General features: G+C 41.8%; 1 protein-coding gene across 1 annotated transcript; it reads right to left on the bottom strand.

Annotated features, from left to right (window-relative positions):
* Positions 1 to 380: 380 nt before the first annotated feature.
* LOC134601884 (histidine N-acetyltransferase-like) lies at positions 381 to 7,042 on the bottom strand. The gene is made up of 4 exons (XM_063446389.1): positions 6,860 to 7,042; positions 6,505 to 6,729; positions 755 to 1,094; positions 381 to 673 (listed from the first exon to the last, which is right to left on the bottom strand). Exons 1-4 carry the CDS (start codon positions 7,040 to 7,042, stop codon positions 381 to 383), a joined length of 1,041 nt encoding a protein of 346 aa, XP_063302459.1.
* Between the last annotated feature and the right edge of the window lie 16,383 nt (positions 7,043 to 23,425).

Below are 23,425 nucleotides of genomic sequence, written 5' to 3'. Positions count from 1 at the left end.
AGATTTCATCTAAGGCAAAGAAAAGGTTTTTTTAAGGTAAGAGCAATAAGGAAGGATATGGAATACTCTGCCTGAAGAGGTGGTTTTATCAGAGTCCATCCAGATGTTTAAACAGCAATTGGATAAATACTTGCAACAACATAACATACAGGGATATAATTTCTAATTAGTGGGGTATTAGCTGCTTGATCCAAGGAGACATCTGACAGCTATTTTGGGGTCAATAGGGAATTTGTTCCTAGTTTGTTGCAAAATTGGAAGCACTTCAGACTGGGTATTTTGCCTTCTTTTGGATCAACAGCAAAACCATATGTGATAAAGGCTGAACTTGATGGACGCAAGTCTCTTTTCAGCTATGTTGCTATGGAACTATTATAGATTCAGGAGATCTTAATAGGTTTGAGGTCCATTTCGAAGACCAGTTGCTGCCTGCAGAGTTTGAATGGAGTGAACCCTTTAAAGAAGTCATTGAGCCCCGCATGTAGACTTTCCTCTATGTACACAAAGCAGATAATACTGCCCCCAGTGGACAATTTCTTCACAGCCTCCTTTAACTGGTATAGTACATGTATTTTGGCAAATGACAGGTCAGTTCCAAATATATCTATATCCAGGCGGTGCTTCCCTTCCCCTAAGGGCACTGGAAACATAGGGGATCCAAGGCTAAGAAACCCTAAAAAACATTTGGATGATGCAGGAAAAGTAGAAGCAGTGATGTCATATTTACTTATAGTTTCATTTGTTTGTTTTAAACCATTATTGACATCAAATCTACATTTGACATCATGCAATTCGGAGGAGCCAGTCAAATCATCTAATTCATCACATGGGTATGAGCAGAGCCACTGGACCTCCCAGCGCTGCATTAAATCAAGATTGGCGTTATTGGTGGTAATTGGCAGCCAGGCTTGCATGAGGAAGCCTCCAGGAAGAAGATCCTCTTCTTTAAGACGTCCAGGAAACAAATTGTGCACATCAGAATATTCAAGGAAAACAGGAGGAATGCAATTATCACATGCAGAGGATACTCGAGATTCCAAAATCTTGATTTTCTCTTCCAACTGCTCAGCAGAAATGAATATAGAAATAACAGCCTGGAGGAGATAAATGAGAGATCAGGGCAAGAAGGACACCTTGAAAATAGCAATGATTCAAAATATAAGGCTTGTTAGATAGTGACTACGTGCAAATTCCTAGTAACACAGTATATCCTTAGGTATATCCAATTATTACATTTTAAATAGTGTGCTACTAAGCTTGCCCAAAGAATACTCGTGAAATTTGGTAAATGTATTTTGCATTTAACAAATTGCCTTGTAACCCAAACAACCTACACATGCTGTGTTGGATATTGCAGTACTCCATGCATTGCATAACACACAGGGAATGTAAAAAGGAAGCATGGATAGCAATAACACACAGGGAATGTAAAAAGGAAGCATAGCTAGGCATAACACACAGGGAATGTAAAAAGGAAGCATAGCTAGGCATAACACACAGGGAATGTAAAAAGGAAGCATGGATAGCAATAACACACAGGGAATGTAAAAAGGAAGCATGGATAGCAATAACACACAGGGAATGTAAAAAGGAAGCATGGATAGCAATAACACACAGGGAATGTAAAAAGGAAGCATAGCTAGGCATAACACACAGGGAATGTAAAAAGGAAGCATGGATAGGCATAACACACAGGAAGTGTAAAAAGGAAGCATAGCTAGGCATAACACACATGGAATGTAAAAAGGAAGCATAGCTAGGCATAACACACAGGGAATGTAAAAAGGAAGCATAGCTAGGCATAACACACAGGGAATGTAAAAAGGAAGCATGGATAGGCATAACACACAGGGAATGTAAAATGGAAGCATAGCTAGACATAACACACAGGGAATGTAAAATGGAAGCATAGCTAGGCATAACACACAGGGAATGTAAAAAGGAAGCATAGCTAGGCATAACACACAGGGAATGTAAAAAGGAAGCATAGCTAGGCATAACACACAGGGAATGTAAAATGGAAGCATAGCTAGACATAACACGCAGGGAATGTAAAAAGGAAGCATAGATAGCAATAACACACAGGTAATGTAAAAAGGAAGCATAGCTAGGCATAACACACGGAATGTAAAAAGGAAGCATAGATAGCAATAACACACAGGGAACGTATAAAGGAAGCATAGATAGCAATAACACACAGGGTATGTAAAAAGGAAGCATCGATTGGCATAACACACAGGAAATGTAAAAAGGAAGCATAGCTAGGCATAACACACAGGGAATGTAAAAAGGAAGCATGGCTAGACATAACACACAGGGAATGTAAAAAGGAAGCATAGCTAGGCATAACACACAGGGAATGTAAAAAGGAAGCATATATAGGCATAACACACAGGGAATGTAAAAAGGAAGCATAGATTAGCATAACACACAGGGAATGTAAAAAGGAAGCATGGATAGCAATAACACACAGGGAATGTAAAAAAGGAAGCATAGCTAGGCATAACACACAGGGAATGAAAAAAGGAAGCATAGCTAGGCATAACACACAGGGAATGTAAAAAGGAAGCATATATAGGCATAACACACAGGGAATGTAAAAAGGAAGCATAGATTAGCATAACACACAGGGAATGTAAAAAGGAAGCATAGATAGCAATAACACACAGAGAATGTAAAAAGGAAGCATAGCTAGGCATAACACACAGGGAATGTAAAAAGGAAGCATAGCTAGGCACAACACACAGGGAATGTAAAAATGAAGCATAGCTAGGTACCTAAAAAGCATTGCCCACATTGGCCCCTTCCTTATGGAAGATTCTACTAAAGAGCTTTTCATGTCCTTGTAATTTCTTGCAATGATTACTGTAAATGTGTCCTAATGGATACAACAGTCTACTGTCTATAATGAATGCTGCTGCCAGGCTGATTTTTCTCTCCCATCACTCCTCTCACACCTTGCCCCTCTGTCAATCATTTTATTGTCTCGTGTACCCTGTAGGATTCAATTCAAAATACTAACCCATACCAATAAAGCTCTAAACAACTCTATCCCCTATTACATAGTTGAACTTGCAAGACATTTTGTGGTCTGCTCCTCTCTTTTGAAACAGCATGCCTACTACCATCAGATTCTCCTCTAATCTTCCTTCATTTAAGAAGTCCTTCAAAACCCATCTCTTCATAGCAGCCTATGGTCTCCTGTAGTAACTTGTATTTCACAAACCTATCTCTTAACCTCTCTTGAAGGGCCAGACTCCACTTTCACCTTTCAATTCTGCTACTTCCCACCCTGTCACTTGGTTGCTATCCTCCATGCTGTCCTTCCTATTGTGTTTTGTATATGCTGCCTCTAGAATGTACGCTCTTTCAAGGTAGGGTCCTCATCAACCTATTGTTTCTGTAACATATTGCAATTGTCTCATTTATTGTTAAATTTCCCCATTCATGATATCTTAAAGCACAATGGACTACGTGCAATATAAATTATAATAATAATAATCCACAGGGAAGGGTAGAGAAAATAACACTCCAAATCAATCAATCCCTGAATGTGCTTTCGAAGACACGCGAGTGATAATAATCTAGACCAGGAGTGCCCAAAATGTAGATTCCCAGATGTTTTAAAACTACAGCTTCCATGATACTTTGTCCTTTTAAAGCATTCTAAAAGCATGCAAAGCATCATGGGATTTGTAGTTCTACAACATCTTGGATATACCTTTTGCCCCTGTTCTATCAAAAAACCCTACCCCGTGAAAATTCCCTACCCTCGTCACTTCCGGTGACGCAGCCGCACCGGAAGTGACCCTCATCCAATGGAGGAGGAGGGTGTGCGCCGCCGCGCAAGCCCACACCAACTAGGTAGGGATTTTTCACGGGGTAGGGGAAATGAATGCAACAGTGCGCACGCGCGGCAAAGTACTCCCGTCGGAGGTACAGCGCGCGTGCGCACGAGTTGCAAGGGAGCGCTTCACAAACCGCGCATGCGCAGTATAGGGGTAGGGAAATTTGATGGCTATTAGCCCTGTGAAATCTCCCTACCCCTATACTGCGCATGCGCGGACTCATCATCAGATTAAAGCCTCTCCCTGCTCCCAACACTCTCAGCCATCCAAGATTGAGGGTGAATTATGGTGGCACGGTGGGTGTTTATGTGCATTATATTGGGGGGTCTGTGCAGACCCCCAATTCTGCACAGACCCCCCAATTCTGCGCAGACCCCCCCAATATAATGCACATAAACACCCACCGTCCCACCATAATTCACCCTCAATCTTGGATGGCTGAGAGTGTTGCGCAGTATAGGGGTAGGGAGATCTCACAGGGCTAATAGCCATCAAAATTCCCTACCCCTATACTGCGCACGCGCGAACTCTGATCGTCGGATTAAAGCCTCTCTCCCTTGCCACTAGTGCGCACGCGCGCTGTACCTCCGACGGGAGTACTTTGCCGCGCGTGCGCACTGTGGCGTTAATTTCCCCTACCCCGTGAAAAATCCCTACCTAGCCTAGTTGTTGTGCGCATGCGCGGCGGCGCACACCCTCCTCCTCCATTGGATGAGGGTCACTTCCGGTGCGGCCGCGTCACCGGAAGTGACGAGGGTAGGGAATTTTCACGGGGTAGGGTTTTTTGATAGAACACCCCCCCTCTCCTGATCTAGACAATACTATTCCGTATGGGGCTCTGCTTGTCTACCTTTTTCACATAGGAATCCTACCGAGACTAGATTTTTGTTTTTTATTATGTTTGGTTTAACCCCTTAAGGACCAAACTCCAGGGGTTTAAACAATTTTTCATACTACGTTTTATCTTCAGCCTCCTTTAGGTTGCTTTTCTCTATTTCTCATTGCAGTTTAGTCTTTGGGTTACCCCGTTTTTGGCAGCTAGTAATTGCGCAGTGATCTAGCTCCCATTGTGGAAGCTACTTGCAAGGGTCAATAGTCAGGAGATAAAACGTGGACTGTAATCAACTGTTTTACTAAATGTAAGAAAATACTTGTAATTTATCTGTAATTTTGTGTACTAATTTTAATAAATACCCATTTCAGTGCTTGTAGCAGTTTACCCTTGCTCATAGGAATAGTAAGTCTTCCATTTACCACACAGGAAATAAAGAACCATGCACAAAACCGAGTATATATATATATAAAAAAGCAAAACACTTTGTCCTATTTTAAGTCATACATCACTCATAGAGATGTCCCGAATAGTTCGCCAGCGAACGCGAATTTCCGCAAATGTTCGCTAACCGGGCGAACCGCCATAGACTTCAAAAGGCAGGCGCATTTTAAAACCCACAGGGACTCTTTCTGGCCACAATAGTGATGGAAAAGTTGTTTCAAGGGGACTAACACCTGGACTGTGGCATGCCGGAGGGGGATCCATGGCAAAACTCCCATGGAAAATTACACAGTTGATGCAGAGTCTGGTTTTAATCCATAAAGGGCATAAATCACCTAACATTCCTAAATTGTTTGGAATAACATGCTTTAAAACATCAGGTATGATGTTGTATCGATCAGGTATTGTAAGGGTTACGCCCGCTTCACAGTGACAGACCAAACTCCCCGTTTAACGCACCGCAAACAACCACAAACAGTCCATTTGCACAACCGCAAACCCGGTTCGCCCGGTTCGCGGACATTTGCAGAAATTTGCGTTCGCCAGCGAACTATTTGGGACATCTCTAATCACTCATATAGGGATATTCTATCCGTAATGTCAAACAGTTACATAATGTCAAAAAGTAAATGCTTGTGTATATAAAGTCACTAACCCTAACAAGCTAATGCACTTCAGAAACCTTTTCAGATATATGGTATGGAAAAATGTATCCTGGTACTGTTACATCATGTTTGGTTGGAAGCCCAGTTTACCAGATTGGAGGCTATGGTCAGTTTATCCAGACATATCAAAGATGGATCCTGGCACTCATGACAGAAGTTGAAAGGGCTGAAATATTTCAATGCCTTTGGAATCATGATTTTAAATGTGTATTATCTTCAAAAAAGAGGTGTGCTGCCTTTTACATTTCTCCCTGGTTCCAGGATGCATTTGTGCCTTTTTGATCAATTGTCCATGATCTGCAGTCAGATAAGTGGACCTTTCAACCAAAGATGACTTATGGCCACCCCCAAGAGAAAGGTTAAACCAGTAGATATACTGAACAATAGGTATTTACTTACATGTGTACATTACAAAATAATACATAGATGGTATTTAAAAAAAAATGATGACAGTTCTTCTTTAAAATGTCTCTATTTGAATATCTTCTTTTGAAATGTAGATGCTTTTGTTTAGCAGCTTTGGTACAGTGACTGTTTTTACACTTACATGATCAGCATAGAAAATTATTACATTGTTTAGCTTTGAAAATTCAAAAGGAGTCATATATTGTAAATACACAAATCAAAGGATGAACACCTAAAAAGATGAAGCATATGAAATAAAAAGCTAGAAAAAGGTTGTAGAGAGATAATGGATTAGATGCAGTGATTTCACCTTGGAGTGTATAATTTGATACGTATTCGACATGGTGGCAGGTGGGTTTTCTACAGTAGTCAGACGAATTCTGGTGACATTGGGATGGTCTGAACGTAAGGTTTTAAAGCAAAACCTTTGAAGTACTCCAGCCACTCCACAACCTCTCATCCAATCGGCAACACGGAGACCCTGCACGACAGCTGTAACACCACCATCAACCAATAAGAAGGAGTCGAAACCCACCTAAAAATAGAGACCACAATCATGTCAAGAAAGAAAATGCATGTTATGTCACTAATTAATTATTTCCAGTGATTTGATATCCAGTAAGTTCAATCAGGTGTCTTTAATTAATGTAATCCCTCACACTCACCACTTTGCCCTCTGATTTGGCAACAAACATCCTCCTCTGAGGGTCCTTCAGCCATTTGTGATATCGGTATGGCAAGTAATCCACCCCCATGTAGATCCCTTCTGAGATTGCCATGACCCCTTCATAATCTCCAGCAGTGGCAGGAAAGATCTGTATATCAGGGGTTAAAGGAGAAGACATCATAAGAAGAGAACCTTTATCAGCTTGCTTTATACTGCTGAAAACACTGAAACGGTGTCTAAAATATAAAGACAGAGTTGAAAACAGCAAACCTCACCTTTGGCCTCAAACGTTCTACAAGCACCTCCTTCTCATACTCTGAACTCATCCAGGTACATACTTTTCAACTCCTAGTAGTAAAATAACAGTAAAACCCATAGATCACATGCCTCTTACTAATCCTAATACATATGTATCAGGACTCATAGCATACACAGACACAGCACACAAGTGCTGTCAAGGTAACCCACAGTAAGTATGTTCTGTGACACCAAGAGAGATTGAGGTGCAGGGCAAGGATAGACCTCCCAACTCACCTGCCTTCACCCAGTGGACAGGCAGCCTGCTGGCAACCAGGGATCTTAATGCCCCCATTCCTCTTTGCTAACCACCCTATTTTTATTTCATAGTTAGACATTTTTTCTCTGCAGATTTGACTATTATTAATAACTTTGCCTGTTGCCACGTCTGTATAGCTCAAACTTACACTAATTAGTCACAACTTTAAAAGCATCTGCCTAATATCATGTAGGTCCCCTGCCAAAACAGTTTTGCATTGAGGTATGGACTCCACAAGACCTCTGCATGTGTTCTGTGGTATCTGGCATCAAAACAGCAGATCATTTAAGTCCTGCACGTTGCGAGGTGGGGCCTCCATGGATCAGATTTGTTGTTTCAGCACATCCCACAGATCCTCAATCGGATTGAGATCTGGGGAATTTGGAGGCCAAGGCAACAGTTTGACCACCTTGTCATGTTCCTCAAAACATTCTGGAACTATTTTTTTTGCAGTGTAACAGGGTGCATTATCCGGCTGAAAAATGCCACTGCTTTCAGGGAACACTATTGCCATGAAGTGATGTATCTGGTCTTCAACAATCTCAAGAATTGTCAAACTAACACCCACATGAATGCTAGGACCCAAGGTTTTCCTAGCAGAATATTACCCAGAGCATAACACTGCCTCCGCCGGCCTGCCTTCTTCCCATAGTGCATTCCGCTGCCATCTCTTCCTCAGGTAAACAATGCACATGGACCTGACTTTTTCCCCAGTTAGATTAATATTTAATAATTAAGTTTCAAATTAATTAGTATTTAAATGAGCATAACACTTAGAAAAAAAATTGAGTTATACTCTCTGCAACATACAAGAAAACAAAAGTGTTAGTAAAGATATAGCACAATGGATAACAATATCATGAGCTATGGTCAGCAAAGTTGCACCTGTTAAAATGTTATCTCCACTAATTATAAGGATCCAATACCAATAAAGCTTATCTGGCAACCTCACTGAAGAAACTAGATGAATGTCAGCACAGAAGAAACTAGATGAATGTCACCAGACATGCAAGGTGGCTTGGCACTTGGTGGGGAACCAAGCTAGGGCAAATCTGTTTACCCAACTAACAGAGAACGGCTCAGGATACTTGTAATATACAAAAGTAAATGTTTTGGGTGATTCGAGTTTCATCCATGTGGGGCTTTGATTCAGAAGAATTTTGGCCACGCAATCATTCATGTAGAATTGATTTGAAAGAAACTAAATGGCACAAGAATTGGCAAATCACTGTACTGTATGCCATTCAAGTGTGAAGAAGTAACGCATATTCATAGATAATATATTTATTGCAGAAATTTTTCTCCTTTTTTTTTACCTTTTAGTGCTCACTTTTCACTTGATCTGTGAATAAAATCAACGTTTAGTGACTGTCATCTTACCATCAATCATATTTGTTTCCCTAAATCACTTTTTTTCCCACTATAGATGGAACTACAAATAATGAGAGAAAGAAAACAGTTGCTTGTAATTTTCATTTTGTTTGTTTTGTTATTTGTCCATATAGTTTTTCCGAGTTCGAGATTTCAGGTGAATCTCTCTGATCACTCAAAATTCGATGAATGACACAATAATTGAGAAGACAATTTAGAAACATACTCATGACAGTATTCATATGGAACATAATACATTAACGCCTTCCAGACTTTGGACGTATCAGGTATGTCCAACAAAAAAGGGTCCATAAGGACCGCGGATGTACCTGAGACAAGGCATCCTGCAACAACCCCCCTCACTGCCGGGCCGTCAGGTGATTTATCCCCCGCAGCAATCACTTTCTGGTTGCCTCACATGGTGCCTGGCAGTGAGGGGGCATCCCTACCCTCTCCTTCCATATGTACTTACCCGATCATCGCCGTTCCCCCCACCAGCGATCAGTGTTGTTCTATGGGGGGACTGTCTAACAGCCCAGACAGTCCCCCCTCTGCAAATTAGGACCTCCCCAGGGGCCATGGGAAACAGCGGACACATGGCCGCAATAGGTGTCCATAGTGCTGCCAGCAAGGGGACTGCCTGAACTGACAGGCAGTCCCCCTGCTGGTGAAAAAAGTTTTTAAAAAGTAAAATAAATAATCAAGTTAATAAAAAAAAAAATATATATATATATATATATATATATATATTTGTGTTAAGGGCTCATGATAGTACAGAAGATACAAACACTGTTAGGTGTGGGATGGTATTAAAAGAGCAAGTCGGTTGTGGTGTGCCGGAACCGACGATGAGGTAGGCCTGTAAATAAAGAGGGCCCACCAAGAAGAAATGTAAGAAAAAGGAGTTGATAAAGAGGAGTGGGTGGGAGGGTGATGCAGCGCTGACCTCGGACGTTATGGAGCCAGGTAAGGGGTGTCCCTTAAGTAGGTAGAAGGTGAGTCATACGCCCCTCCCACAATTACAGGCCAAAAGGCCTTAATACATATATATATATATGTGTGTATATATGCGATATATACATATATTATATCTATATATAATATGTATATCTTATATATAACATCATATTAAGTGTATGTTATTATTAATATATTTTAATTCTTTATTTTATTTGTGCACAAGGTACACAGGCAGATTTGCACCGCCACAATAGCTGGTGCAAACAGTGTTAAACATATGAGTACATTACAAAATTTAAAACAGAGAAAGGACACAAATGGCGCTAAATTGATAAGATCTGGTGCAGCAAAAATCACCAAAGTGTAATGTCACCACTTACACTAAAATGTGATATATTCTGAAAGACAAAGTGATTTGCGCACACAAATGGGACAAGTGTGAGTTTTACCTCTTACATAGGATATTCTTGTGTGTTCACACTACATACAGTATGTATCACCTATAGACAGGTAAATAAAATACACATAGTGTAAACTGTAAAAAACAAATAATGTTTTAAAAGGGATGTATAACATCAAACTCACACTTTTCAGAGCCCATTTAAAGTTGGCTCTAGACTTATAGCGCTTTTCATCTCACTCTTGAGATATCCAGTATGGAAAGGTGTGTGTATCCACAGGAACTTGGAACTGGTAACTTGAAATGATGTCCCAAAACGTCCAAGGTAGGTGTGTAGTTAAAAAATGTTTTATTCCAAAAGTTTTTTTAAAATACAAAATAAATATATATACACAGTGAAAGATATATATATTAGCAGCACAACGCGTTTCAACCTTTCAATAGGTCTTTTTCAAGTGCATCTGATTTTCCAATGGGCTCTAAAGCCCTAATATATGCCAAACAATCAGTTAATTACCTTAATATGTGGGTTAGTTCCCACCCATGTCCAAACATGGTCACAGCCGGAAGTGTTATGCCACACTCAATATGGCTACATTTCCGTCTGTGCACTCCTGTTTCCAGCCCCCCCCAACATGTCCGATATTGCATTTATCATTGTTAGTCCGTATTCCTTCAATTTGTTGTTTATTCTTTCGGCCTCCGTTTCGCCGCGTCACTTCCGTTGGTGACGTCGTGATGCAGTCCGATACGTCACTTCCGGTTGTAGTTTTTCCGGTCTTTCATGATCTTCCATACGGTTTTAGTGCACAATTGTCCATCATTGAAAAGGGCAAAAATGCCAGTAGTTCATATTATACATAGATGAAGAAACGTATAAAAGGAGAGAAAAAAACATATTAATGTTGGAAAAAAAGGGAAGGGATTCATGTCTGGACATTAGTGGAGCATCTTAAAATTATAGATAATACATAGCAGGATGGGAAGAACATATCCCAGAATAATTCGTTAGGAAATGCCACCATTACATGGACACTACCCCCTCCATCCAAAAGTGCAATTTTGAAGAAAGGAGACATGCAGGAAATGTATATAAAATATATATGTACATATATTCCCTATTATAAAATACTATTAATCTCAAAGTCAATGTTGAGACCCAAGGGAGATAAGGTGCGTATTTCGAAAATCCACTTTACTTCTTGAGTGCTTAATTTTTTAGGGAGATCCCCTCCTCTCCAGTGGGAATTGATTTTATCTATAGCAAAAAAGGTTAAAAAACTAGGGTCTGAGCTGTGTTTTTCTAAAAAGTGCTTCGATACACTGTGGTTTATAAAGCCATTTTTGATATTCCTCACATGTTCACTTATCCGTACTTTTAGTGGCCTCGATGTTTTACCCACATATTGAAGGCCACATGTGCAGTTTAGTAGGTATATCACATTTTTTGAGTGACATGTGATCATGGGTTTAATTTTAAATTCTTTTTTAGTGTTAAAAGATTTAAAAGCTGTTACGTGCTTTTCTTTTTTGTCTGTACTCTTACACGCATTGCACATCCCACAGTGATAAAAACCTTGTTGTGCTTTTGACCAATTATTTAAAAAATTATCATTTTGAGGTGTAGGTTCTAAAAAGCTTCTGGTTAAAATTTGCTTTAAATTTCGCGCTCCTCTAAAAATAAATTTTGGTTTTGAACCTAAAAACTCATGTATCTCCTCATCCTGGCATAGGATGTTCCAATTTTTGTTAATAATTTTTTTGATCATCCCAACATTGCTAGAGTAGTCGAAAATAAAAGGGATCTGTTCTTTCCTATCAGTTGGCACATCACTTTTCCTCTTATACTTCAGAAGGGGGGACCTATTTAGTGCGGATATTTCCTGAATCTGAGTATCAAGGGCAGTCTTGTCATATCCCTTTTGTATAAACTGTTTCTTTAACAGGCAGGCCTGGTTTGCAAAATCCTGTTGTTTTGTGCAATTTCTGCGTAGCCTGAGAAATTGTCCCCTAGGGATATTTGACAGCCAAGGCTTGTGGTGGCAGCTGTCAATCTCAATATAACTATTGATATCGACTTGTTTAAAAAAAGTGCGAGTGGCTAAAACACCGTCATTTAACACTAAAAAAGAATTTAAAATTACACCCATGATCACATGTCACTCAAAAAATGTGATATACCTACTAAACTGCACATGTGGCCTTCAATATGTGGGTAAAACATCGAGGCCACTAAAAGTACGGATAAGTGAACATGTGAGGAATATCAAAAATGGCTTTATAAACCACAGTGTATCGAAGCACTTTTTAGAAAAACACAGCTCAGACCCTAGTTTTTTAACCTTTTTTGCTATAGATAAAATCAATTCCCACTGGAGAGGAGGGGATCTCCCTAAAAAATTAAGCACTCAAGAAGTAAAGTGGATTTTCGAAATACGCACCTTATCTCCCTTGGGTCTCAACATTGACTTTGAGATTAATAGTATTTTATAATAGGGAATATATGTACATATATATTTTATATACATTTCCTGCATGTCTCCTTTCTTCAAAATTGCACTTTTGGATGGAGGGGGTAGTGTCCATGTAATGGTGGCATTTCCTAACGAATTATTCTGGGATATGTTCTTCCCATCCTGCTATGTATTATCTATAATTTTAAGATGCTCCACTAATGTCCAGACATGAATCCCTTCCCTTTTTTTCCAACATTAATATGTTTTTTTCTCTCCTTTTATACGTTTCTTCATCTATGTATAATATGAACTACTGGCATTTTTGCCCTTTTCAATGATGGACAATTGTGCACTAAAACCGTATGGAAGATCATGAAAGACCGGAAAAACTACAACCGGAAGTGACGTATCGGACTGCATCACGACGTCACCAACGGAAGTGACGCGGCGAAACGGAGGCCGAAAGAATAAACAACAAATTGAAGGAATACGGACTAACAATGATAAATGCAATATCGGACATGTTGGGGGGGGCTGGAAACAGGAGTGCACAGACGGAAATGTAGCCATATTGAGTGTGGCATAACACTTCCGGCTGTGACCATGTTTGGACATGGGTGGGAACTAACCCACATATTAAGGTAATTAACTGATTGTTTGGCATATATTAGGGCTTTAGAGCCCATTGGAAAATCAGATGCACTTGAAAAAGACCTATTGAAAGGTTGAAACGCGTTGTGCTGCTAATATATATATCTTTCACTGTGTATATATATTTATTTTGTATTTTAAAAAAACTTTTGGAATAAAACATTTTTTAACTACACACCTACCTTGGACGTTTTGGGACATCATTTCAAGTTACCAGTTCCAAGTTCCTGTGGATACACACACCTTTCCATACTGGATATCTCAAGAGTGAGATGAAAAGCGCTATAAGTCTAGAGCCAACTTTAAATGGGCTCTGAAAAGTGTGAGTTTGATGTTATACATCCCTTTTAAAACATTATTTGTTTTTTACAGTTTACACTATGTGTATTTTATTTACCTGTCTATAGGTGATACATACTGTATGTAGTGTGAACACACAAGAATATCCTATGTAAGAGGTAAAACTCACACTTGTCCCATTTGTGTGCGCAAATCACTTTGTCTTTCAGAATATGAGTACATTAGTGTGGCATCAAGAACTTTGCAAATTTTTTATAAAAAAGGTTAGTAAATAGAATGTATCAGAGACCGGCTAGGTATGCTTCTCTGACTATGTGATCAAAATTAAAGCTTTTCTATTGGTAGTGTATGTCAGACAAGAGAAGTTTGTTATAAACCTCTAGCTAGGTTCATGCATCATCATTAGGAGATGAATACATTATTATTAATATATTGATATATTAATATGAAATACACTTAGAGTAAAATTGCACACGTATATATATATAATATATATATATAATAAAAAATAAGTAACAATTAATTAAAAATAAATACAATTTATTTTTATTTTTAAATTAAATAAATATGTAATTTTATTCTAACTGTATTTTGATATTAATATATATATATATATATATATATATATATGTATTTAAAAATACACTTAGAATGAAATTATAAATATATATATTATATCTATGTATATATAAATAAATAAAAATAATATGATGTCCATATACATAATTACATAAATAATTTCATAAATATACACGTAGACTTCAAATATATAAATATATATATATATATATATATATATATATACATATATATATATATATTTAAATTCTACGTGCATATTTATGTAATATTCTTACATAATTAAGTAATTTTATTGATTGCAATTTGGGGGACCTGCCTGCCAACCCAGGCCGAAAGTCCAGAAAATTTAATTTGCTAGCGCTTTATTTAACCCTTTAACTTTCCAAGACACCCTAAAACCTGTACATTGGGGGTACTGTTTTACTCGGAATAACTTTGCTAAACACAAATATTAGTGTTTCAAAACAGTAAAACATATCACACTGATGATTTTGTCAGTGAAAGTGATTTTTTTTTGCATTTCTCACACACAAACAGCACTTTCACTGACGATATCCTTGTTGTAATAAGTTTTACTGTTTTGAAACACTAATATTTGTGTTCAGCGAAGTCTCCCGAATATAACAGTAGCCCCCATGTACACAGAGTCAAATATAAGGTGTTTTTTCACATTGAAATTTGCCAGGTTGGTTATGTTGCCTTTGAGAGCGTATGGTAGCCCAGGAATGAGAATTACCCCCATGATGGCATACCATTTGCAAAAGAAGACAACCTAAATAATGGTATATTTAGAAAGACCATTTAATGCCGAGAAAAAGAGTATATAATATGTGTGGGTACAGTAAATGAGTAAGAGGAAAATTAGAGCTAAACACAAACACTGCAGAAATGTAAAAACAGCCCTGGTCCAAAACGGTAAGAAAATGGAAAAACAGCCCTGGTCATTAAGGGGTTAAAGGACCACTCCAGGCCCCACAACAATCAAATCTAAATGAAGTTGTTATAGTTTCTGCAGGTAATGGATTCCGACTTACTTTATGGGATTAAACCATTTTGAAACCGTTTAATCTTAAAATTCTCTTCAAAATGCCACTCTGCTCACCCATTTGGGCCCAGGCACTAATTTTAAAGCTTGAATCTATACAAGTGATAAGCTCAATTGAGCCTCTCAGCATATTCCTGGCTGCCAATTAAGAGAACTACTTTAGAAAATGATATATTGTTTAATCATTTTTTATGTATTGTGCTTGATGTGGAATTATTAAAAATTACTATTGTACTTGTATTGAATTATTGTACTAACTCCATTTTAACCTTATACTGTGAGTTCCTCCTCCATTTTGTCCCCCTAACCTGACTTCTTCAAATCCTCCATTTTGTCCTCATGACTTAACTTGTTCATTTTAAAACTACATTACGTGACTGAACTTCTCAACCCAATTAGTACAGTAGACAAAGACTGTGTTTTCCTGCAAGGACAAATACCAGGAGGTGCTGGTTACTCCTTAAGACTTGCCGGCTACTCCTTAGAATTTGTAAGATAGTATAGTTTGAAGGCCACAGAACACAGTAGTAATGAAATGTTCTATTCATAAGAGACCTTGCACCTGGACATAAAGCCTGATATCATTGACCGTGTAAAATGACGCTTAGGACCCCCCTTATCCCCACCCGTGTCCAGAATAATCCCACCTCTGATGGGTGGGCACGGGACTAACCTTTCTTATTTTTGAACCAATAGGTAAGACACTAACACCGACACTTAACAATTAATCCAATTGATGGTGTTTATTTGCTGATATTCTAATAATCAATGATGACGCAAAATGCCTCTTAAAAGGGCCTGCGCGCCCGCTTTTTCTTCACTTGCCAATAAACTTTCTCGAAGTTATTTTAACCTGAACCTTGCGTGTCAGACTTAATTACTTCAGCGTATATACGCAATTTAATTTTATTGATTTGGACAGGAACAGATAGACATTTGAACATTTTGGTTTACTTTCAAAAAGTACCATAACAACTTGGCGCCCAACGTGGGGCATCGGGCTATGTCCGGCCGGTGAGCCGTCCTAAGGAAGACAAGGGTGGACGGAGGAATCCGGGGGGAAGGAAAGGAGATTGATCACCTCCAGGTACACGGTAGAGACTTCTGCAGAGCCACCGGTATGTTCCGGCCCCTTTGATTGACCCGTCCACGTGTCTGTGACTGCTTCCCGGGAGGACATCAAAGACAGGTAATATCTTGCCCGGTGCCTCGTTACTCACTTGTTTACCTGCATTTTAGTCTATCTGTTGCCTGGGTGTGTTTGAATTGTTTGCCTGTTTCCCCATTTTGAGATAAAGGGGGGGTGGACCTGCAGGGGATTTGCCTGGGGTTCTGTCTTGCTTGTTTTCCCCTTTTTGGGATAAAGGGGGGTGGACCTGAGGGGACTTGCCTGGGTCTTCAGTGTGTGTGTCTATCTGTTTGTATTTTACCTCTTTTGGGATAAAGGGGGGTGGACCTACGGATTCGTTCCTGGGGGTCTTCTGTTGCCTGTTTTACCTCTTTTAGGAACCACGGTGTTGTGGTTGTAAGGAAAAAGGGGGGGTGACCTGCGGATGCGTTCCTGGGGGTCTTCTTTGCCTGTTTACCTCTTTTAGGAGCCTCGTGGCTGTGGCTGTAAGGAAAAAGGGGGGTGACCTGCGGATGCGTTCCTGGGGGTCTCTGTTGCCTGTTTACCTCTTTTAGGAACCACGGTGTTGTGGTTGTAAGGAAAAGGAGGGGTTGACCTGCGGATGCGTTCCTGGGGGTCTTCTTTACCTGTTTACCTCTTTTAGGAGCCTCGTGGCTGTGGCTGTAAGGAAAAAGGGGGGGGTGTTGGAACTGTGGATTTTGTGTAGACTCATAATTTCCTGTGATCCTTCTTGTGTCACTTTGAGAGCCTAGCTAGCTTCTTTGTGCACATGGTATTTCTGTTTATTTGTGAGGGGGCTTAGTCTTGTGGCAGAGGACTCTGTTTCCTGGGGGGATTCAAGTAGGCATTGCTTGTTTTCCGCATCACGAGGTAGTGAGACTTATAAGTGGGTTTTATAGGGGCACTACGGGAGTGAGGATAGAGGTGGCCACATTCTTGTGGACTGCTGTGTAGAGGGAGGCTGACGGAACTCGGACCGGTGTCAGTTGTTTTCCGTGGCCGCTGGTAGTGAGACTTACGAAAGTCGTTCTCCGAGCAGAGACACTACGGGGTTGAGGGAGGTGACTTTGGAGTAAGCACACGAGTAAAGGAAAGGGATTATTGTTGATTTCATTTGAACTGTGATGCATGCACTGTATTTCAATTGTATTGTTGTCTTGTTTGTCTAACTAGGAGTCTCATGAACTCCTGTGTCTGTCTCTAAGGATTTTCCTTGCCTTTCATCTTTTCTATACTTCCTATATTATTATACTATCCACTCCCATTCCTCTTAAAAGAGAAGTGATTGGTCACACACTTCTCACCTCGCTCCAATCCGTGTCTACCACCCCGGGTAGGCGGATTCAGTGACTAGTCTACGTTTTGGGAAGACGCACCTGAGAAAGTCCCACGGTTCTCGGGTGGCAGTCGAGCATTGTAGACGTTCTTGTTCAGTCTTCTCTCTCTCTCTCTATATCCAGGACGCTGGTATAGGGGTAAAGGGATTATGGGACAGGATTTAAGCAAGCCCAGTAAGGGCTGGTTAGCATGTGATTTGGTAGAAAACAGAGAGGGTGAGGAGATGGTTAAAGGTGTTGAAAAGATTGCAAAAGTATGTAAAATTATTATACCAACGGGTGGAAGATTGCAACCAGAAAGTTGGCGCAAGTTACTGGCAGAAATGAAAGGCAAGCTTACAGATAATGGTTTATTAAAGACTGCTGAAGCATGGTACAGAGTAGCGAAGGCTATTCAGCTAGAAGGTTGGGTTGAGGAAGAGATAAATCACAAAGGTGTGAAATTGTTTGTGTATCATAATAACTGTGTTGCTGGGGTTCACCCTCAGCCAGCGCCCCAAAGTGGCGCCCAGGGGACGTCTATCCCCAAGGTTCAGTCAGCAGTAGGTGATAGCCAGCTGACTATGTTCCCCACTCCCAATCCTCCTAACACCCATCCCGTCACCTCCCCTGTCTGCCCGGTCCTGAATTCTGATGGATCTTTCTTTTCCCCCTCCCCGTCTCTAACATTCCCAACATCCTCATCCATCCCTACGCTACCTGCTGTACCTCCCCCTAAAATTTCACCTGCCATTCCTTCCCTACACTCTCTCTCCGTTAATGATCCCCTCCCCTCTTCCTCCGCCCAACTAACCACCTCCTCCACCCTTGCCCCGGCTCCTCCCTCTACACCCACCCCTACCAATCCCTCTCCGTTCCCTCCCATCTCCACCCCAGTTCAATACCCCACCTCCTTCCCCTCCCCAGCCTGGCCCTACCCCTTCCCATATCCCATGGCCCTGCCCTATCCCGGATATCCACTACCCATTCCCCAAGCCACTCCCCAGGTTCCGGTCATGCCCAGTCCGGCACAGTCTGCTTCGGATGTGCCCACATCCAACATGGCCGCCACTTCTTCCCTTAACCCTATTACAGTACCCTTTCCAGCCACCAGTATGGCGGCCCCCAGTACAGCCCTGATGCCGGTAATTCCCGGTGACTACCTATCCCCCGGTTATGACTCGCTAGCCACCCCCGCATCTGGGACCCCCGCTCATCCTCCGGTCCTGTCACCTTACCCAGGCCCTGCACGAAAGAAAGCTCAGATCATAGAATTAGATGAGAGAGATGAGGATAGTTCATCCCAGGACTCGTCGGAGGCTGCAGGAGCCGCTGCAGGAGCCTCAACTCATCGTTCCATCGATGATCCCTTTGGACACAAGGGCCGGGGTGAACGGACCCCTCCCAAATATGTTGCCTTTAACCCCACTCAAGCTAGCGCATTAATGAAATCACTCCCTGACCCAGAAAAACAGCCTATGCCTTTTTACCGAGGGATAGTTCAAATTCAAAAGACTTATTCCGCCGCATGGCGTGACTTACTGAGCATTTGTGCTATTAAAGCGGGGGATGCATATTGGCCGAGCATGGCCCGTCACCTCAGTACAGATCTGCTTTCCAGTGATGTTGATTACCCTTCCGGGGTAACCTTTTGCACCCAATTAAGAGAATGGGCTAAGGATAAACTTGCAGATCAGGCTGCTGGCCTTACTGATGTTATTCAAGATAAAGGAGAATCAGTGGAAAGGTTTCATGCAAGACTGTATCAAATGTTCACAGACTTGGGATTTGATCTTACTGACAAAATTCATTCACAAATGCTGTCAGGTGCGTTTGTCCAAGGCGTTAAAGACTCTATACGCAAGGGAATCATTGCCGCACGCCCTGAATATAAGGTTGTTCCCCTAGATACCCTGCTTTTAGTTGCTAGAGGTTTGGAATCTGTTCAGACCCCAAGAAGACCTACTTCAGCTCCTCTCATGGTATCCCGCTCCGCTCCAGCCCCAAGAGGTCCCAGACCGGAGGAGGGAGGACATTGCTTTAATTGTGGAGCAAAGGGACACTTTAGAAATGACTGTCCAGAACCTAAAAGGGAGCAAAGGGAACCCAGAAAACCACCCAAGCCTGCCCCGGCTCCCAAAGCCACCAAACAGGTTCCAATAGTTGAGGAGCCCGATGAATAGGAAATTGGCAAGCCTGTGTCTGTGACCCCTGTCATGGCAGTGTCTACAGGGGACAAAGGGGGGCCACTTGCCACAGTGACTTTACCCATTGAAGGCCACCCCACCACATTTCTAGTTGACACAGGTGCAGCCCGTAGTGTTCTGCGAGAACAAGACCTGCCAGACCCATCCTTCCTGTCCAATATTGATGTCTCTTGCGTTGGAGTGGATGGTCAGCCAAGACATAGCCCTTTAACAACTCCACTACGAGTTGGCTCTAGCCTGCTTGCTCGCTTTGTGGTATCCTCCTCATGCCCAATTAACCTATTAGGTGCTGATGTCCTCTCACGCCTGCAAGCATCCATCACCTTCACCCCAGACGGGCAAGTAGAAATGTTCACACCTCTATCTGTATCAGATACCTCAGCCCTGTGCTCCTTGCCTCTGATGCTGCATTTAGAAAAGCCCCGTGAGGAAGCAGCAGAATTAAGGTCCAATTTCTCAGAGGAATTAAAAACACAGGTGCCCGCCAAGTTATGGTCCTCAGGCCCAGAGGACATAGGTCACCTAAATGTTCCCCCTGTGGTGGTAAAGCTTATTCCGGGAGCTAAGTTACCAAGAAAACCACAATATCCGTTAAAACCAGCCCAGTCTGCTGCTATTTCTGTCCACATCAAGGCACTCTTGGAGAAGGGTGCCCTGGTGAAATGTAAATCTGAATGCAACACCCCATTATTTCCTGTGAAAAAGAAGACTCCAAAGGGTGAGCCAGAGAAGTACAGGATGGTTCAGGATCTCCGTGCTGTTAATGAAGCTACCGTCCTGGACACCCCTCTTGTACCAAATCCCCATACTCTGCTCTCTGGAGTCCCACCATCTGCAAAATTCTTCACAGTTATTGACCTGGCCAATGCCTTTTTTAGTGTCCCACTGGACCCATCCTGTCAATACCTGTTTGCTTTCACTCATGAGATGCAACAGTATACCTGGACTGTCATGCCCCAAGGGGCACAAAATTCTCCAAGTCAATTTGCAAAGGCCATGGGTACCATCCTTGACCCATGGCAAGCTGAGCACCCAGAAGTTGTCCTGCTTCAGTATGTGGATGATCTACTGCTGTGTGGAGATGATATTCCCACTACTGAAAGGTGTTCAATCAGTCTTCTTTCCTATTTGGCAGAACAGGGATGCAAAGCTTCACTTATCAAGCTACAATTCTGTCAATCTTCAGTGATCTTCCTTGGACAGTGCCTATCTCAAGGTACCAGACATCTTACTCGGGACCGGGTAAGAGCTGTTCTGGACATTCCACCTCCAAGGACTTCAAAGTCTCTTCATGCCTTCCTAGGCCTCATTTCCTACTGCAGAGCATGGATCCCAGAAGCCTCTCTGCTTATGCAACCTCTCTATGACGCTCTTAAGTCTGACCCGTTTTGTCTGACCAATGAAGCCCTGGACAATTTTGATGCCTTAAGACGTGCCATTGCTTCAGCTCCTGCCTTGGGCCTACCTGACTACTCCAAACCTTTCAAATTATTTGTCTCTGAAAGACAAGGCCATGCAACAGGAGTTCTCACCCAAACTAATGACTTAAGAGGCCGTCAGAGGCCTATTGGATATTTCTCATGTCAACTGGACATTGTGGCCAGAGGGACCCCTTCCTGTCTCAGGGCTGTTTTTGCTGCTAGAGAGCTCATAGAAAGAACCTCGGACCTGGTCCTTGGCCACCCTCTGGTTGTTCTAGCCCCTCATGACATTTCTGCTATTATCAACCAAGTCCAGCTCAAGCACGTGTCTCCGGCCAGACACCTGCGCCTCCAGTGTCATCTTCTTTTGCCTGACAACATTTCCATCCAAAGATGTCAAGTGCTTAATCCATCCACTCTTCTTCCACTCCCTGAGGGGGGTATCTATTATGGATTTATCACAGATGAAACCTACATTTATCTGCTCTGTGGATGTATCAAGAAAGTCATGCATCCACATTTGACATTTTATGAAGATGAGACACCTCTTTGTGAAGGCCCGGATTACGCCTTCTGTACCATGTGGTACAAGCCAAACATTACTCCCGAACCTTGCTATGAAGATGAGCTTTACCACTGGACCGATGTAAAGCTCACTGCACAAGATTTCTATTGTGACTCTGAAGGTAATAGCATGGTCTTAGTCCAGCTACCTCAACAACTCAACTACCTCTACCGCCATTGGGATACTGCTATCCCACATATTCCTGTTACCAAGTTGAAGACAAGGTCATGGAATGATCTTGGGCCCATGGCAAAACTATGGGCCACCATGAATGAAGAACAGCTACAGGAAAATGGTATTGCCAAATACCCAACAACTGACCTTCTAGAAGCATGGCCACGCCATTTCCTGGAAAAGGAATTTCAAGACCTGGTCATAAAGAATGATTATGACCCAGAAACACCTCATGACTGTTTTGAACAGATGAAAATGGAAACAGTGCACTTACCAACTGTGCATGAGAATCCATTACCAGATCCGGATTTTACCCTGTTTGTGGACGGATCAAGATATGCCGATGAAGGAGGAACATATCACACAGGATATGCCGTAACCACAACAGACGAAGTCATCAAATCATCATCCTTACCGCCAGCAATGTCTGCGCAAGAAGCTGAATTACAGGCTCTGACCTCAGCATGCAAAATTTCCGAAGGAAAACGTGCCAACATTTATACAGATTCAAGATATGCTCTGGGAGTGGCACATGACTTCGGCCTAATTTGGAAGACAAGAGGATTTCTTACCACCGCCGGTACACCAGTCAAACACAGCACTGCAATCAAGGAGCTAATGGATGCCCTCCTACTTCCCAAGGAAGTGGCCGTTTTGAAAGTCAAGGCCCATGGGAAATTGGATACAGATGAAGCAAAAGGCAACCATCTAGCTGATCAGGCTGCCAAGCTAGCAGCCAGGGATCTGCAGGAAGTGGATGAAGAAGTGTCCGGACAAGAAGAAGAAGAAGTTCCTATTTTTGCTCTGCAAACTCTTCCTACTGATTTACGAATTTTACAAGAACAGCAAGCTGCAGTCACTCCTGAAGAAATCCAGAAATGGAAAAAGAAAGGAGCTGTCCAAAAGGACGGAATATATTACAACAACTTCAAATTTTGTCTCCCCAGAAATTTGTATCCAGCAGTTGTCCAATGGGCACATGGGCCTGCACACCTGTCAAAAGAATTGATGGCCGCCCTCATACAGAAGTATTATGAAGCACCTGGAATCACAACATTGATCAATAGCTTCTGCAAGGCCTGTGTCATTTGTGCAAAATGCAATCCAGGTAGACCAATTAAGGTACCTACGAAACACCTGGCAAAGCCCATGTACCCCTTCCAGCGAATTCAAATTGACCACATCCAAATGCCCAAGAGTGGGCCCCATGAATATGCACTAGTAATAGTGGATATGTTCTCAGGCTGGCCAGAAGCCTACCCAGTGGCCAATATCACTGCAAAAACAACCGCAAAGCGCCTACTTACAGATATTGTATGTAGATTCGGACTCCCAGAAGTCATTGAGAGTGATCAAGGCCCAGCCTTTACAGCAACTGTGACTAAAGAAATTTGGACTGCTCTAGGGGTGACTCTAGCCTTCCATACCCCT

Source organism: Pelobates fuscus, chromosome 3 (genome assembly GCF_036172605.1).
Source record: "Pelobates fuscus isolate aPelFus1 chromosome 3, aPelFus1.pri, whole genome shotgun sequence".
Taxonomy (NCBI): domain Eukaryota; kingdom Metazoa; phylum Chordata; class Amphibia; order Anura; family Pelobatidae; genus Pelobates; species Pelobates fuscus.
Note: the sequence above shows the minus strand (reverse complement) of the source record. Positions and strands in the feature narration are given on the sequence as shown.